A 15,809-nucleotide genomic window follows, 5' to 3' on the forward strand; every position below is an offset into this window, starting at 1 on the left:
TTGACTCAGGAGGGTCATAAAACAGCTGACACTGTACACTCTCTCTCTCTCTCTGATCCTCTTAAAGTAAGACGATCTTTGTCGGGAGAAAAGAGTAAAACTAACAAAAACTTGCGGAACAGATATACATAGAAGATGGTTTATCTTTCGACCTACACAAATCCACTATTACTCCACTTCTGACCTACGACAAATCCACTATACTACACATCCGACCTACTATCATGTGGTTACACACAAAAAAGGGAATTTGATCTACAATTTGTAGTACATATCTGATCTGTGTAAAATATGTTTTCTTCACAAGTTAATTTTTTAGATAACATTTTTGCCTCAATATCTCAAAAAAATCTTAACTTTATTCCTAAAAATATAGATTTTGATCTAAAAATTGAAGATTTTAATCTGCAAAGTTTAAATTTTGACCTTAACAGTGTAGACTTTGTTCTAAAAAGTGAAAACTTTATTCTAAAAAGTGAAGACTCTGATCTAAAATTTTATACTTTGAGTAAAATATCTGATAAGGTTCAGACCTTAATGGAGATGAGTAGGGTTCAGGTTAGGGATGAGCAGGGTTCAGATGAAGGATGAGTATGGTTTAGGTTAGAGATTAATATGGTTCAGGCTGTAAAGATTTCTACTCTAACCTAAGCTGCACTGCATCAAATATGTTACAAGTTAATAAAGTTTGGTTTTTATTTCTACATCTGCTATTAATTTGAATCTCTAATTATTCCTTGTTCTCTCAGTAATCCTTATTCTCAAATCAATCCTTGTTCTTTCATTAATCCTTTGTCTTTCATAATCCTTGTTTTCTCAAACAGTTATTGTTCTCTCTCATTAATCCTTGTCTTCTCATTAATCCTTGTTTTCTCAAACAGTCACTGTTCTCATATTAATCCTTGTTTTCTCATTAATCCTTGTTTTCTCATACAGTCATTATTCTCTCTTAATAATCCTTGTTTTCTTAATAATCCTTGTTTTCTTATTAATCCTAGTTCTCTCATTAATCCTTGTTCTCATTAATCCTCGTCTTTCTCATAAATCCTTGTTTTCTAATTGATCCTTGTTCCCTCGTTAATCCTTGTTCTCTGATTTATTCTTTATCTCTCATTAATCCTTGTTCTTACATTAATCCTTGTTTTCTCATAAAGTCATTAATTGTTCTCACATTAATCATTTTTCGACCAAACCATGCTGTTTCAGTAATTCAGGATTTATGAAGACAATTTCTGATATTTTAAATTATCTAAGAGTGACAAGAAAACTTTAAATATTTTTAAAATCAGTATTGATTTTTAATTTTTTGTATTTCTTTCTTTTAACAGTGGATCTTGTAAATCTATTGAAATTAACAAAGAATCTTAAGTTGTCTTTAAATAATAATAAGTTTCATGGTATTTAAACTTGAATAAGAGTTGCATTGTTACGTTAACTTTGAAGTTATAGGATTGAGATACGACTCAGTCAGGATATAGGATAAATTAATGTTAGGTAAAAAGATGATGTAACATAAAAATCTAAATTATTACATCAACTAAAGGTTTGCTCAAGGATGCTTGCATTTTCCTGCTGATGTATCCGTCCTATTCCTACAGCAGGTTGACAGAGCTCTGCTCTTCCAACATACTGGAGCTGAACCCCGACCAAAGATTCAAACCTAGGTTTTACAAAGCTCCAACATCCCATGTTCCTGTGCTCCTCTTGAGACCAGATAAACTTGGAGGCCTTCGGGAACTTCTTAACCTCCTCCTGCAACCTCTCTGCAGGGAAAGGACAAAGAGACTCCAACCTGATGACGGCGATGTTCTTCACATTGTTCTCCTGGATGTACTTGGATAATGTGTAAAAGTGACGTCCGGAGACAAACACAACCTTCTCAACTGAACCTGGATTGGAAACATTTGGATCCGTAAGAACGGACTGGAAGCTTGTGCCTGGAGCTATATCGTCCAGAGTAGTGCTAGCTGCAGGGAGACGGAGTAATACCTTGGGAGCAATAACAACCAGAGGTTTTCTGTAGTTCCGAACCATCTGTCGTCTTAGGAGATGGAAATACTGAGCCGAGGTTGTTGGATGAACAACCTCCCAGTTTACATTATCCCCGTCACAGCTGGTCTCCTTACTGTCGGTCATCTGCAGGAACCTTTCCATCCTACAGGAGGAGTGCTCAGGGCCGGCTCCGTCCATACCATGGGGTAGGAGCATAACCATACCGGACTGTATTCCCCACTTTGACTCAGCACTAGATAGGTAGGTATCCAACATTATCTGAGCTCCATTGAAGAAATCTCCGAACTGTGCCTCCCAGATTATTAAATTATTTGGACTTTCCATCGACATTCCATATTCAAACCCCATCACTGCCTCCTCCGAGAGAATACTATTTGCTATTTCTAATTTTCCTTTCTGCTCTGGAAACATTTCATTAAGTGGAATATATATTTCATTAGTATTCTGATCCACTAGCATGGCGTGTCTGTGTGAAAATGTTGCTCTTCCCACATCCTGTCCACTAATCCTAACATTAAACCCTTGATAGAGAAGGGAACCTAGAGCTAGTGCTTCTGCAGTTCCCCAGTCAATGTTTGTTCCGCTCTCAACCTTGCGTAGCCGTCCTTCAATATGATGTTTGAGAAGGTGGGGATGGACGGAGAAACTCTCCGGGACTTGGACGGATTGTTTCCCGACAAATTTTAGAATAAGGGAATCGATCCCAGTATCCCATTGGGTAAGATTTCCAGAAGCTTCTGAAATACCTGACCAGTTGTGTTTCAGGTTGGTTCTCTGGGGGGAATAGGTTTCTATTTGGTCATAGTTTTCATTCAAAACTCCAGTGTGCTTAGCAATAATCTCTTTGTGTTCTGCTGTACTCATAACCCCCTCAGAAATAAGTTTTTCAGCATATTCATCCGGGACGCTTCGTCTTGCATGGATAACAGAGTAGAGAGCAGGGTTTGTAAAGGTTGGATCATCCAACTCATTATGCCCCCATCTTCTGAAGCAAATCAGGTTTACAAAAACATCCTTCCTGAACTTGTTTCTATACTCTACAGCAACCCTGGTAGCCTTGACAACCTCTTCAGGGTAATCACCGTTAACATGGAGAACAGGAGCTCCAATCTGTTTAGCGAGGTCAGTACAGTGTCTAGAGGATCGACCTCTATCTCCCGGAGTTGTAAACCCGACTTGATTGTTAACAACTAAATGAAGAGATCCTCCGACTGAGAAATGAGGAACATTCGCCATCTGCAGAGTTTCCTGGTTTATCCCTTGACCTGCCAGTGCAGCGTCTCCATGAACCTGAACACATAGGACATCATCTCCCATCATACCTTCTCCATACTCTCCCTTGCCCTTCACAAGATGTTTACACCGAGCTTTACCAACTGCAACAGGGTTTACTGCCTCTAGGTGGGATGGGTTGGGGAGCATCGTAACATGTACGGAACCTATATCAAGACTGGCAGAGAGATGAGAGATAACATCTCCAGCTCCCTGCTGTTCAGGAGGAAACTCCGACATCCCTCTCATCTTCCTAAACATTGCTACTGGAGGATAATTCATCAATCCAGTCAGAAAGTTTAATTTTCCTCTGTGCGCATTCCCCATTATAATATCCTTGATTCCGTCCACCTCCGCCTTTCTGAAAAGCTCAGTGTAGAATCCCATCATAGCTTCCGCCCCCTCTCCGCCATACCTCTTGACATTGGGAAACTTGGTTGCCAAGAAGTTATCATAGTTTTGGGATTTAAGCATCTCTGCTGCAATTTTCTTTTTCTCTCCTCCACTCAACTCAGTTTGTTTGATCTCCTCGTACATATTGTACAACCATTCTTTCTCCGCTGAATTTTCTATGTACTCACACTCAATACCTGTAGAACCGCAGTACAGGGTGGATAGTACATTGGCCAGCTCTGATACCGTTGTACTATCTCCAGGTTGAGATATTAAACCAGCTGGGTTTACTCTGTCTGCAGGATCCATACTGTAGTAGGACGGATGAAGTTCTTCACCATGTACAGGCAGAACCCCTCCTAGGGGAACAGGGTTAAGAGTAGCGTACTTGTACCCGTTCTGACGAAAAGCTGATATCAGCCTAAATAGGATTGAGTCAGAAAAAAAAACTAATTAAAATGAAGATTGGATTAAACAGTAACACGCAGTGTATACTGTATCTATAGGTATAGGACAAGAACCTTTTCTTTTAAGAAAATCTCTATATACCCCCCCCCCCAAAAAAAAAGTATCCATTAAACCCAATTTAACGAATAAAAACCTTGTAAGTTATGCATAACATATGCAGAGCAAAAAAATTATTTTTAAAGAGGCGAGGCGGGGTGGGGGAGAGAAATAAATGTTTTAAAAAATGCACACATAAAGAGAGGATGGATATGATCAATTTTGTAGGCCCCTGAAACTCTCTTTTGAATATACAGAGTTTACCACAAAGGATGAAACTATAAAGAAGACTTTGCAGTCAGGTATTTAGACATTTGTCCAGGGGGGGGGGCTTAAATTTTTTTTGTTTCCAGGGGGCGCTCAGCACCCGTTGGGGCATGAAAACACCCTGAAATCAATAGATTTTACTGGTCCGGGGGGGGGGGCTTAGCCCCAATAGCCACCCCCCCCCGAATACGCCTCTGTTTGCAGTTAAGGTAGGGAACCTAATACATATTCCTTCTCCTTTTTTATAGATAATTTAATAGTTGAACCTTCATTTTAAGGGTAAAAAAAATCAAATCTTCAGGTCGGTAAAATTTAAAGAGTTTTAGGTCGTTTAAAAAGTATCATCCTTTCTGGGTAACCCTGTACTAACCTGTATAGGTTGGGTTGCTGGTTTCGGATGTTCCGAAGTTCTTCGGACGTTTCCGGAGCAAGATTCTCCCATTTCTTAGGATTATATCCGTACACAGAACTAGTCTTGGTCTGATAGAACCTGGAGAACTTGAACCCTGCAGGTTGGTTAACCTGCAGACTCCGACATACTTGCATCATTCTTCTCTACAGCTGACAATACAAATATATTTAAGAGTTTAGAGTTGGGAAGAGGAGAAATCAATCAGCGGAATTTCGTGAGATTTCCTTTTCTACGTTTTAAACTTGAATCATTATATGTTATTTTTAGACTGAGGGTCACTGTGGTTAACGTTACAGTTTATATATTAATGAACTTCAGCTGAAATTTACATGATACTGTTTCTCTGTGTTTTGTCCAGGAGTCAGGACGTGTTTATATAAAACTTATAATTCAGGTTTTTCACGGACAACTATACTCGTTAGACTATAGACTGCAGACTGTTAAGGAGAGTTGTTTGAGGTTGAAAGTATGAAATCAAGATGCTAGAAAGGAAAGTCGGGCCAGGCCCCCCTTTTGTATTCTCTACTCACTCTACACAGCTACTTGCAAGACGGTATTGTTACCAGGCCGGGTCATAGAGTACACGCTAGCTGGACAAACACACATATTGGGGAAATATTGGGTAAACGCAAACTGTCTAGAAATTATAAAGGCGTTAGCTTATTCAAATATAATTTTCCCACTGGCCATTTTACACTTTACCGAGTGTCAAACAAAAACCATATGCAAGAATAAAATTGAATAAAAAAGCCAACTCGATGTGTGTTATATCTTCACTTGTAAAGTTAAGCTATGTACTCTATTATAGTATAGAATTTACAACTTTATATTGTTGAACTGCGTGAACTGTGTAGGTAGATACTCGGAGAATATTAGTATAGAGAGGAATTAACCCAAAAGGTGTACATCACATATTTGTGCTATATTATTATTATTCAAATCTATTTATTGATCAAAAAGTACAGGAACAAATAACAATAAACTTTATATATATCAACGATATGTAAATTTTGATTTTTTTGATTTTAATAAATATGTAGACGAAAACAAAAAAAAAACTATATCGGCAAAGATTAATAAAGTAAAATACCGGTGCCAAAATAGCAGCAATTTAAGAAGCAGCAATTTAAGAACTGGCAAAATCATAAAGGAAGCTTCAGGTAAGCATAATATTAAAAGGCAACATTCTTTGAGACGGATAGAGACAATTGCGGAGAGAGATGTTATTGAAGAACCAACAGCTTTGCACCATATTGTTTCTTTTTAAGAGTTAAAAATATTTGAAAGACAAAATTATAGTTTTGCATCATCAACATAGAGTTATAGTTTTGCACCATAAAAATAAAACGACTGTGGAGAGAGCAAGGGCGTATACAGAAATAAATCTAGGGGGGGGCAAGATTTGCGCGATTGAAGAACCAACAGCTTTGCACCATTGTTTCTTTTTAAGAGTTAAAAATATTTGAAAGACAAAATTATAGTTTTGCATCATCAACATAGAGTTATAGCTTTGCACCATAAAAATAAAACGACTGTGGAGAGAGCGGTTATTGTAGATCCAATAGCTTTGCACCATTGTTTCTTTTTAAGGATTAAAATTATTAGAACCTGATAAGTTCTGATAAACTCGAAATTCAATTTAAGAAACAGAATTGGAAGCTTAAATGACGGACAAATTCTGATAAATTTTGATAAACTTAAAATTCTGAAAAACTGATTCTGATAAACCCGAAATTCAATTTAAGAAACAGAATTGGAAGTTTAAATTACGGACAAATTCTGATAACTTATGGTAAACTCAAAATTCTGAAAAACTCGAAATTCATTTTAATTGGAGGCTTAAATGGCGGAAGAATTCCGATAAATTTTGATTAACTTGAGCTTTTGCTAAACTCGAAATTCAATTTAAGAAATAGAAGAGGATAGTTTACCAATATCACATTTTCGTTCTGGAGATCATTGATTGTTGGTTTCTAGAGCTTTCATCTATCTGTCATAGTGCTTCCTCTTCCTGCTTTCTGTTTCCTTCTTTTCGATCACTAGAGCTAGAACTTTCGGAATATCTTTTGATTCGACTATTCCGTATAGAACCTTGAAAAACATCAGCACCGCCTTACCCATCCTCAATCTGGAGCTGTCGTTGAGGTGAACCATCTCGGTGTAGATCTTCTCTCTCCATTGTGGATCTCTGTACTTGGTACATATTTCCATCAGGTTTCGGGGCCCATAGAAGGAAGGATCTAGTTTCTTAGTTTTGAGTCCCCAGGTGTGAAAAGTGGGAGCCTTGAAGGATTTAAGCCTAGGATCGCCGCGGTTAAGTTCTCTGATCATGCTGGTCAGTGTACTGAGAGTTTCGAACCTGTTGTCTTGAAGAATTCTTTCTTCATACAGGAGAACTGCAATAATCGGTGGGAAGGGAGGAGTAGCTACGGAGAACGTAGATCTGCCTCCAGCTCCTGCTCGAGTCTTCATAGAGAGAACATCATTCTTGAATTTTCTTAGATTTCGGATGATCTTTGATGCATTTTTACCTCTCATTACATATTTGTGCGATGCCGAACATTTACATGAATCGTAACACTTTGAACTCCTATTCAGGTTCAAAGGGACTGATAAAATTCATACCGAGGGATTGTTTAAATTCCTTTCTATTATAATCTCTGTTCTATGCGTAAACTTTGTAAATGTAATCGAGGGAAACAAAGGGAAATGAGGAGGATAGAAGTAACCCTAGGGAGCTAATTATAAAAAGAAAAGAGAAGAAGGAAGGTCGCAGAGGCGCAACTATAGAGGGGGAGCTGCACTGAAACTTAGAAGGAGAGCGCCCCCCCCCCCTTTTTAGAGAAAGAATGGCGAATATTAATAATAAGGATAAAATGGTGTCATATATCAATTGGAATAATCGATTTGATTATAACGTTAGTTTGGACTAATGTTCATTTGGACTAATTTGAACAAATATTTGTTCAATCAAACAAATATTTTAATTTTTTTTTAAATAACGTCCCAGCAAGTTTTAGGCTTACTTTTACACAAAAAATCAAATGATGTAATCTTATTGATTGAGGGTAGATTAGGTTAAAGGACAATTTCTGGGCTGCGGCCAGAACATGCTAGTGGGTCGAGAGCCGCGGCTAGGACAGGCTGAAGAAAGTCAGTCACACTTTATTTATCCTCTATCAAAAAAAAATGCAGTAGACTAGCTAAAATAGGGGACTTAATACACACATTGTGAATAGATTTACCCAGGGACTAATTGATCGCTAAGAAACAGATATAAAGATTTACTTTAAAATGGGGAAAATAAGTAACAATTAGAAGAACAGAATTTTTCTTTTGCGCTTCGCGCACACGTTCAAAGAATTGATTCATATCGTTTATTTTAAAGCTGTTGGAAGTAAAAAATCACTGAAGAACAAGCCGTAGGATATAAAAACAAATCGATTTCCATTGAACACTGAGCCAAATTTGTGCATGCAACAACTGAAAAATTCGGTTTATTTTCGACTTAAACCTTAAAATTTATTTATACGGGGGGGGGGCTAGCCTCCCTGTTACCCCCCCCCCCTTGTAAAAGTGCTAGTCACGCCCCTGGAAGGTCGGGTAGGAATGGGATGGAAGGAGACAATTGGTAAACAATCTCTTTTCTCAAAATACTGGATTTGGTAAATAGTCTTTCTTTATCTCATCCTTCTTTCTTCATTATTACAGGTTGGTAAATAATCTCTCTTTAATCCTTCTTTCTTCATATAATACAGGTTGGAAAATTTAATCTCTTTTCAATCCTCATAGCTCTGACACCCAGCTTTACCTGCAAACCAAACAGAGATTACTAGCTACTTTATATATATAGATGCAAGTTGGTTACGTAATCTCTTTTCAACCCTTCTTTTTCTTAATTATTACAAATTGGTGAATAATCTCTCTTTAATCCTTCTTAATATTCATTACTTCTGGTTGGATATTAATAAGGGACGTATGCAGGAATTTGTTATTTTCTTTACATTGGGACTCGTTGGGGCTTATCATCCCACTGGAATACAATTATTTTAATGATCCCAGGAGAGGGGCTGGGGGGGGGGGCTACCCACCCCTCTGTGCATGCCTCTGTAACTCATCTCTTTTCAATCCTCCTTTTTTAATCAGATTAGTAAATAATCTCTAATCAATACTTATTTCTACATTACTAATGTTTGGTAAAAAAAAATCTCTCTTTTTACTTTTCATTTCATTAATACATCATAGACTCTATTCACTTCTTATCAATTTATGTCTTTTCAATCCAATTCTACCTAATTATTCGATCTCAACTCCATTTCTTATTAATTAATCTCTTTTCAATTAACATCTCTCGAAAACTGCTATAATTATAATCGACTCTCTATTTAATCCACATCTGTATTTCAAATCCATTTCTAATAAAATAATCTCTCTTTAATCCACATCTGTATTTCAAATCCATTTCTAATAAAATAATCTCTATTTAATCCACATCTATATCTCAAATCCATTTCTAATCAAATAATCTCTCTTTAATCCACAATCCACATCTTTATCTCAAATCCATTTATAATAAAATAATCTTTCTTTAATCCACATCTATATCTCAAATCCATTTCTAATCAAATAATCTCTCTTCAATCCACAATCCACATCTGTATCTCAAACCCATTTATAGTAAAATAATCTCTCTTTAATCCACATCTTCATCTCAAATCCATTTCTTATCAAATAATCTCTCTTTAATCCACAATCCACATCTGTATCTCAAACCCATTTATAGTAAAATAATCTCTCTTTAATCCACATCTTCATCTCAAATCCTTTTCTAATAAAATAATCTTGCTTCAATCAACATTTGTATCTCAAATCCATTTCTGATAAAATAATCTCTTTTCAATCCACATCTCAAACTTCTAATTCAATTCTAATAAAATGACCTCTGTTTTATTTATTTCTAATAAAATAATCTTCACCTCGCTCTTGAATCTTTATCTAGTTAATAAGTTTCTCTTCGATTTAATTATCTCGCGAATCCACCACTCTAAAATCCATCTCTCTTTTATTACATCTAATTATTTTCATTTTTCCTACATATCATATCCCAGGTTCATTTTTATTAAACTCTTAGTCTTACGCACAAAAAAGATGTAGTTTGAAGAAACAACTGAACCTAGCTTTCTATGAAAAAGTCAAGTCTGATCCTATAGGTTTTTACGATAAATAAAAAGCTTGAGATCCAAAAATCTTTAATTACTCCTGAAAATAAAAAATTGTTTCCTCCCGTAAAGAGAAATGTTTTAGCAACATCTAAGAAAAGAAGAATATATTTAGGTAAAGAGTTTTCTTTAAGGAAGGTTGGTTGGTATAATAATTAATCCAGGTTTCCTGCATCCCACTCTTTCCAGGTCAAAATTCAAGTAGAAAACCGGGAGATAGAGTGTTCCAAAATTTAGGATTAAAAACAGGGACAGAGTGTTCCAATATTTAGGAATAAAACCAGGGTCAAAGTTTTCCAATATCTAGAAATAAAACAAGGGAACATAGAGTTCCAATATTTAGGAATAAAACCAGGGACAGAGTATTCCAATATTCATGTATAAAAATCAGGGAACAGTATGTTCCAGTATTCAAGTATAAAACCATGGAACATAGTGTTCCAATGTTTAGGAATTAAACCAGGGACAGAGTGTTACAATATTAGGAATTAAAAACAGGGGACAAAGTGTTCCAATATTCATGTATAAAAACCAGGGAACAGAGTGTTCCAATATTCAAGTATAAAACAAGGGACAGTGTGTTCCAATATTCAAGTTTAAAACCAGGTTACAAAGTGTTCCAATATTAAAGCATAAAAACAGGGCACAAAGTGTTCCAATATTCGAGGATAAAACCAGGGAACAGAGTGTTCCAATAAATAAGTTGCTTGGATAGTCTCTTCTTAAAAAATTGAGATATTAGCATTCAAAGATTTCTAAATTTGTTATCATTCTGTATACTGTTGTTAAAACAAATTCGAAATATAAGGAAGACGATTGTTCCGACTCAAATGCCGATGTTAATTCCCTGGATGTGTGTGTACACTGAATACACAGAATCCTTTTCCGCCATACAACACACCCCACATGTCAAATCTCCGCTCAACCTAGCTCCCGCTTCACCAGTCAGTCAGCGGAAAACACTCACGAGATTCACAACTCCGTCTCAACCCTGGCTCCTTTGTGATGATGATTCAGATACGGAACCAACAACAGAAGACACTGCTTACACCTAGCTCCGCGCTCCACAAAGTTCCAGAGATCCGGGCGGAACCAGACTTCCTTCCATTATCCTGTATACAGGATAAGTCCGCAATCTCTCTCCCTTAGACTAAGCCTAGTTGTGAGAAAGCCTGCCGTCAAGATTGATGATCTGCATCACCATCATGAAGTTCTACAAACACCTTCTAACTGATATTCGTCTATAGTTTCTTTATTAATTTCTAAACCAATCAATTTAAGCCCCACTTGGGAAAATATTTCATAACCTTTTGTTTTTATAAATAAAGATTAGAAATACCGTTAGATCTCTTTTATTTTATCATATTGACTTTTAAAGTCAACAACTGTATAGTGTATATGTAATAAATACAATGGCAGATCCCATAGTTTTACTTAGATCAATTACGTTGTACATTGTCCGTAAATCTAAATACCCTTATCAGTAACTACGCAGATCTTTTGTTGCAGATGTGATTAGCTTAACTACGTTTGTATACAATACCGCAAAACTTATCTATTAAACTATTAAACTAAATCTGTAACCTAGAACCTAAAATACACTCAGTTGGTATTAGACTCCGCTTTGATTACACTGTGAGAGTAATTTTTTCTTGGTTAGCAAAGGAAAAGCATCCAGAGATGGGAACTTTTGAATGGGATATCCTTAATCCTGATCGGATAATTAATCTGGAGATTAAAAATGAGTGGAGAACAAGCAATATTTAATCTGCAGATTAAGAAAAAGAGTGGATTAAGCCTTAATCCCGATATCCACCATTCTAAAGTTTTCAGCTCTGAATCGTTTTCTTGAAAGATAGATATAGATAGGAATTTAATTGATTGTATCTGTGGGACAGATACCTGAGAATACAGACTGAGCTGTATCCGGAACAATATTGGCTATTGTATTTGTCTGAACCTTGAGTTCCTGATTAAGTTATATCTGTGCGACAGATACTTGAGAATACAGACTGAGCCGTATCTGGATTAATATTGGCTATGGTATTCGTGTGGACCTTGAGTTCCTGATTAAGTTGTATCTGAATTGATACAGGTCTGAAAGCAGTTTTAGGAGTAGGAGTAGGAGTTGTTTCCTCATACCAACCAAATTAAACCTTTTAAAAATATTTGTGCTGAGGTAAGATTTTCTGAGTGACATGGTTTGTTTCGTATATGTCGAATACATGCGTCTTATGCAATGTCACAAATATGTTCCAGTATAAATCAAAAATTCAATTCTTTAAATTTTGCCTCAGTTTCAATATTTTGTCGACAATTCAAAATCAGAGAACGTGGGTAGTAATATTAAAATTATCAACATTTTCTGTCTTCCAATATTGGAGAAACGAAAAATTTTCCTTGTACCATACAAAACATTAAATTCAAGCCTAAACTAATTATTATTGTTGTTGTTGACAAATTAGAGAATAAAATTCAATCTAAAATTACCCGGTGATCTTGCGCCCATACTGCAACACCCCACTTTGCACCCCTTTGGGAAAATCCTGGTTACGGGTCTGATTAATCGGGGGACAGAGTGTTCCAATATCTCGGATTAAAACCAGAGTACAGAGTGTTCCAATATCTCGGATTAAAGACAGAGTACAGAGTATTCCAATATCTCGGATTAAAAACAGAGTACAGAGTATTCCAATATCTCGGATTAAAACCAGAGTACAGAGTGTTCCAATATCTCGGATTAAAAACAGAGTACAGAGTATTCCAATATCTCGGATTAAAACCAGAGTACAGAGTGTTCCAATATCTCGGATTAAAGACAGAGTACAGAGTGTTCCAATATCTCAGATTAAAAACAGAGTACAGAGTGTTCCAAATTTGAAATTATTTTACACATTTTTACAAAATCAAAAGAAAAAAGATAGATTATTCTAAACTTTAAGAATATAAACTTAACTACAATGAGTGTTCCAAAAATCAAAGTATAGGTTTTTGAAATCTAGTTTTCCAAAATTTAAACTTTTATAGAAAGGGCACAAGGTTCCAAAATTAGAGGGCAAAATCTTATTACAGAGTATTCCACAAATTTTGTTAAAAGAGTCATGAAGACAGTTGTTCCTAAATTTCAAGATAGAACAAGGGATTTGTGCTCCAAAAGAAAAAAAAAGAAACAATTTTTCAAAATTTAGAAATAAAACCAGGGGCCAACCATTGATGAATTAACCAGGTTCTAAAAGCTAGTGTTTTAAAAACAATGAAAAATCCTGCACAACCTTATATGTTTGTAAAATCCTGCACAACCTTATATGTTTGTAAAATCCTGCACAACCTTATATGTTTGAAAAATCCTGCACAACCTTATATGTTTGTAAAATCCTGCACAACCTTATATGTTTGTAAAATTTATGGACATCGGTTTAAGAGTTTTTACTCCACCTAACATTGTTTTCTTATTTCTACCTAATTAAGTAGAGTTCCAAGTATTCCAGTCCTGTTTATATGTGACTATGTAAGAAGCATAATAATGAAAGATAAGAATCCTATTCTGTCCAAGTTGTATTGAAGAGCTCAATATCAACGTCTCTAATCTTTTTCAGTAGAATGGAAACAATAATACTCCAGTATCTAGCTGTACAGTGTACATAAAGTACATTTCTTTTTATGTAAGGTAGTAATTTCTATTTGTTTGTGTGTATGTCCGATCATAACTCATGATGTTCTTAGCTTAGTTTAAAAGTTTTAAGTTGATTATGTCGAATTTTATAACAGATAAAACTTAGTTCCCAGGCAACGCTTGGATCCTGCGCTAATATCTATATATAATGTAATAATGCATATAAAGTAAAATAAAGCTTTGTCCGTCTGTTTGTATGTCATATCATGAACCCCTTGACCGATTTGCCTCAAACTACGATTGGGGAAATCTACTGTTATTATATTTGTAAATAGTTATAATCTTCATGAGTTAACCATTACAGGCTTTCAGCTTAGTGTCTTTTTTATTAGGCTTAAACTTTTTAGGTCCTATAATAATAAAACAGAGGAATTGAGTCTTTCTAAACTTTTTGAATCTCTATATCTTTGCAACCAGATGGTGTAAACTTTTAATATTTCAAACTTAGGTATTTGATTAAACAGAGTTCATATAGTTTGAAATGTCAAAAGTCTATGACATTGGGTTGCAAAGATTATATGATTTTAGTTTGTTGGAAAGACTCAATTGTTGTGTAAGTGTATTGAGTGAGAAAGTGTGTGATATTCTGTGAGAAAGTGTGTGATGTTCTGTGAGAAAGTGTGTGTGAGGATGGTATACTCGAGATGAGGATTTGGCTCTTTTCCAAAAGAAGGAATAACTAAGTAACTAAGTGGTGATCTCTCTCTCTCTACTCTCTCTTCTCGTATTTTTCTCCTTCTTTCCATCCTTCTCTTTCTCACTCACTCCCCTTCTGTCCATCCTTTCCAATCTCTCTCTCTTTCGCTTTAAATATCTCCTTATCTTCTCCCTCTCTCTATTAGTTTTTGAAACCCGAGAATCCCCTCTCAAATTAAAGTAAAATCTCTGAATAATAAGTTTTTAAATGCAGTAGCATGTTTATGCATAAAATGTTGAATGGTTCCCTGATATTTATGAGGTTTGGAAGATTCCTTGGATTAAAACTGAGGAAGAAGCGGCTCATAAATCAAACCTTAATCCTCCGTTGGGCAGCAGAGCTTGTTGAGATCTCTTAGTTCCTCAATCCTGAATCTTAATTCTTGAAACGTGACCCTCACTTTTTAAACCTTACACTTGAAATAAGTAAAAGAAAGATCAAAATATATTTTTTTTATTTTAAAATTCAAGTTCTCCCTAAAAAATTGAATTTTCCATTTCAAAATTATAGTAAACTTGTAAGCTTTATTGCTTGTTTTTCATAATTTTTTATCCAGTTTTAATAATTTTTCCCTCTAGATAATTTATTTCACTAAAACTAGTCGTTAAGGGATCGAATATATGGGAGGGCACCATTTTCAAATATATTGTTCTTGCTCGATCTCGCTCTGCTGAACTCGCTGAGTCGTTGCACCTTGGACAAACCAGGTCGAGATGCATTCTGACTCTTCAATTTGAATTAAATCTCATGTATATTTTAGTCATCTTAAAGGATTTGAGTTTTGGCAAACCCATTTCCTTTGCAGAGTTGTCTATATTCATACTTTTCTATTATTATTATTATTATTATTATTATATATTATAATATTATTCATTCTTCATAAGTATAGAGCCTATCATTCGGAAAGAATATATATATGACTATATTGAGATGTTGGTCTTGAAGTTCTCAAATTTCTGGTCCCCAAATTGACTGACTAAGAAAAGGTATGCATCTTTAAAGAATCTGGATTGAAAGTAACAATTAAATCCTATATGACACCACATTTCCTCCTCCAACCCCCTCCACTCCGACCATGTCACTGTCAGAGTTGTTGACATAAAAGAGACCAAAATACCCTTATCAAATTCCAAGGGAGGGGGTTAACCAGGGTGCACTATCTTTCAATTATTTCCCTGGAAAATATCGTAAGCTGTCGCTGGAACTGTTAAATGTGCATAGTTGATGTATTTTCTGGTCTGCATCTGAATTGAATGAGTAGAAGTATATTCAACCCAATCTAATAAACTAAACAATACTAAAGTCTGTTCTAACGAGATGTACTGAAGAGTACTGCAGTAACTTATAAAACTCCAAGGT

The 15,809-nt window shown here is 35.6% G+C and overlaps 1 protein-coding gene across 1 annotated transcript; it reads right to left on the bottom strand.

Moving 5' to 3' along the window:
• Positions 1 to 1,274: 1,274 nt before the first annotated feature.
• On the bottom strand, positions 1,275 to 5,375 carry LOC111701102 (probable 2-oxoglutarate dehydrogenase E1 component DHKTD1, mitochondrial). Its single transcript, XM_023472251.1, has 2 exons — positions 4,820 to 5,375; positions 1,275 to 4,099 (listed from the first exon to the last, which is right to left on the bottom strand). Exons 1-2 carry the CDS (start codon positions 4,996 to 4,998, stop codon positions 1,534 to 1,536), a joined length of 2,745 nt encoding a protein of 914 aa, XP_023328019.1. The 5' UTR covers positions 4,999 to 5,375; the 3' UTR covers positions 1,275 to 1,533.
• Between the last annotated feature and the right edge of the window lie 10,434 nt (positions 5,376 to 15,809).

The sequence above is a fragment of the Eurytemora carolleeae genome, unplaced genomic scaffold (assembly GCF_000591075.1).
Source record: "Eurytemora carolleeae unplaced genomic scaffold, Eaff_2.0 scaffold97, whole genome shotgun sequence".
Classification (NCBI taxonomy): domain Eukaryota; kingdom Metazoa; phylum Arthropoda; class Copepoda; order Calanoida; family Temoridae; genus Eurytemora; species Eurytemora carolleeae.